This window comes from Gymnoscopelus microlampas (assembly GCF_963454915.1).
Source record: "Gymnoscopelus microlampas genome assembly, chromosome: 2".
NCBI classification, from domain to species: domain Eukaryota; kingdom Metazoa; phylum Chordata; class Actinopteri; order Myctophiformes; family Myctophidae; genus Gymnoscopelus; species Gymnoscopelus microlampas.
Genome location: NC_139939.1, coordinates 3,509,318 through 3,511,139, shown reverse-complemented (window position 1 = coordinate 3,511,139; position 1,822 = coordinate 3,509,318). Strand labels below are relative to the sequence as shown.

At 39.7% G+C, this 1,822-nt stretch overlaps 1 protein-coding gene across 1 annotated transcript in view; it reads right to left on the bottom strand.

Annotated features, from left to right (window-relative positions):
• Positions 1-1,217: 1,217 nt before the first annotated feature.
• LOC311035513 (annexin A5-like) overlaps positions 1,218-1,822 on the bottom strand; it is a gene marked incomplete at its 5' end in the record, with an annotated part of 41,840 nt that continues 41,235 nt past the window's right edge. The window contains one exon of the mRNA XM_084043774.1: positions 1,218-1,300. Coding sequence (XP_083899900.1) covers positions 1,238-1,300 — 63 coding nt within the window. The 3' untranslated portion in view covers positions 1,218-1,237. The remainder of the gene's footprint in view (positions 1,301-1,822) is intronic.

Below are 1,822 nucleotides of genomic sequence, written 5' to 3'. Positions count from 1 at the left end.
AGTTTCCCAGTTCCCATATGTCCAAAGTTATTTCTGATACAGACATAACCTTTTTCCCATCCTTGTGGATATAACACCATATAGGTCAACGGTATAACATTATGTATAGTGATAGAATAAAATAGAAATGATAGTGAACCTCTGTGTTTTGGCTTCACACCTGATGCGCGACTGAAATGTCCTCAGTGAAATTACCTACTCGTTATGCATTGACTATATTCCAATCATCATAACAAACATTTTGGTGTGATTCATGATAAAGCCTATCCCCCATCACTGAATACATGGCAATCCACTCGCAAACACTGAAGAAATGCAGGTGGTGGCCAAATACGCACAGGCCATGGTGGAACCTCTTCAGGCTGCTTCACTGCTTTGAGCACTACACTCTACAGTACAAGCCACAGCAGGGAAAGTGTCAGACATTATTCAGTGTATGTATGTGCCGACTATTGTTATTTTCCCGGGAAAGTGAGAGATTTCTTTTCGGAATACGCACAGAATTGCACACCAAATCCGATGCGTTTTAATCAAGTGGCAAACGAAAAAAACGCAACGATAAAAATCGGAGACAGAAAGGAGGGGAGGTAAAATGTGAGTGGATGAGAGCAGAGCCAAGAATATCAATGCCCAACTGAACTTGTGATATGATGTTTTTTTCTGCACCACGAACAAGCAGTTTAATGTAATTGGTGTGGCGTGTATATCTGCTTGAAGCTGCTTGAAGCTTGGAGATGAAAAATGTTCAAATCGGGATGGTTTTAGGCGAGTGCATTGGCATTTTCAGCCAGGAAAAAGCCTCAGTGGACACACACATATTCACCCTAGTGGATAAAACGGGGCGAAACAACTCTAAGGAGACAATATTGAGACATTTGAGTTCATTTGAACATGTATATTATTTATTGCTCTATACTAGTTTTGTCATACAAAATGCATACAATGCAAAATCATGTTTGTATTAAAAATGAATTACATATTATTTGTCATATTAATAGTGTGACTCAAAGCTGCTTCAAAACATGGCTATGAAAACAATATTAGCTACCTTTGGAATGGCTTTAATTGGAATGATAGTTAAATTGCCCTCTGAACCACCTCTGGTTCACAGCCAAGCTTTGCTATAACGATTCAAGACTTTCTATTGGCTCACGGCATAACTCAAGTGAGTGTTTGACAGCCCCAAAGGGCCACTGAGAGAAAGAGGCACTTCAGGTGTTGATCTTGGTTGCCGTGGTTACGCATCCTCACCGCCACAGAGCAGGAGCAAGGCCTTACGGTAGTCACCAGAGGTGTCTCCCTGTAACACGCACACACAGATTCACACAAACACATTATAGCAGCCGATAAGGTAAAAACTAAAATACTTTTTTTCCCTTAACTCTTTGCCTGCCATGGACGCGTTAACGCAAGGAGGTAAATGCATATATTGTGATAGTACTCATTGCTATTGACTGTTTGTTCAGTAAAAGGACTCTCCCATGTCTCTCCAGCTCTTTATTAAACAGAAAATGCATTTTCAGTGCTCTCTCCTGATTGGCATAAATGTTGTCACCTACCTGAAAATGTACAATATTCTGTTTACTAAAGAGCTGGAGAGACCCCTGTGACCGAACAAATGCTCTGTAGCAATGATTACTATCAGAATATAGTACTTTAACCTTTCAAACAAAAAAGATCACTTACCCTTTTCTTTAAAGGTAGGGTAAGTGATTTGCGTTGGTTAAAATAATTGTTAAATAGCTCTATATTCTGATAGTACTCATTGCTATAGAGTGTTTGTTCAGTATTAGGAGTCTCCTTGTCTCTCCACCTCTTTATT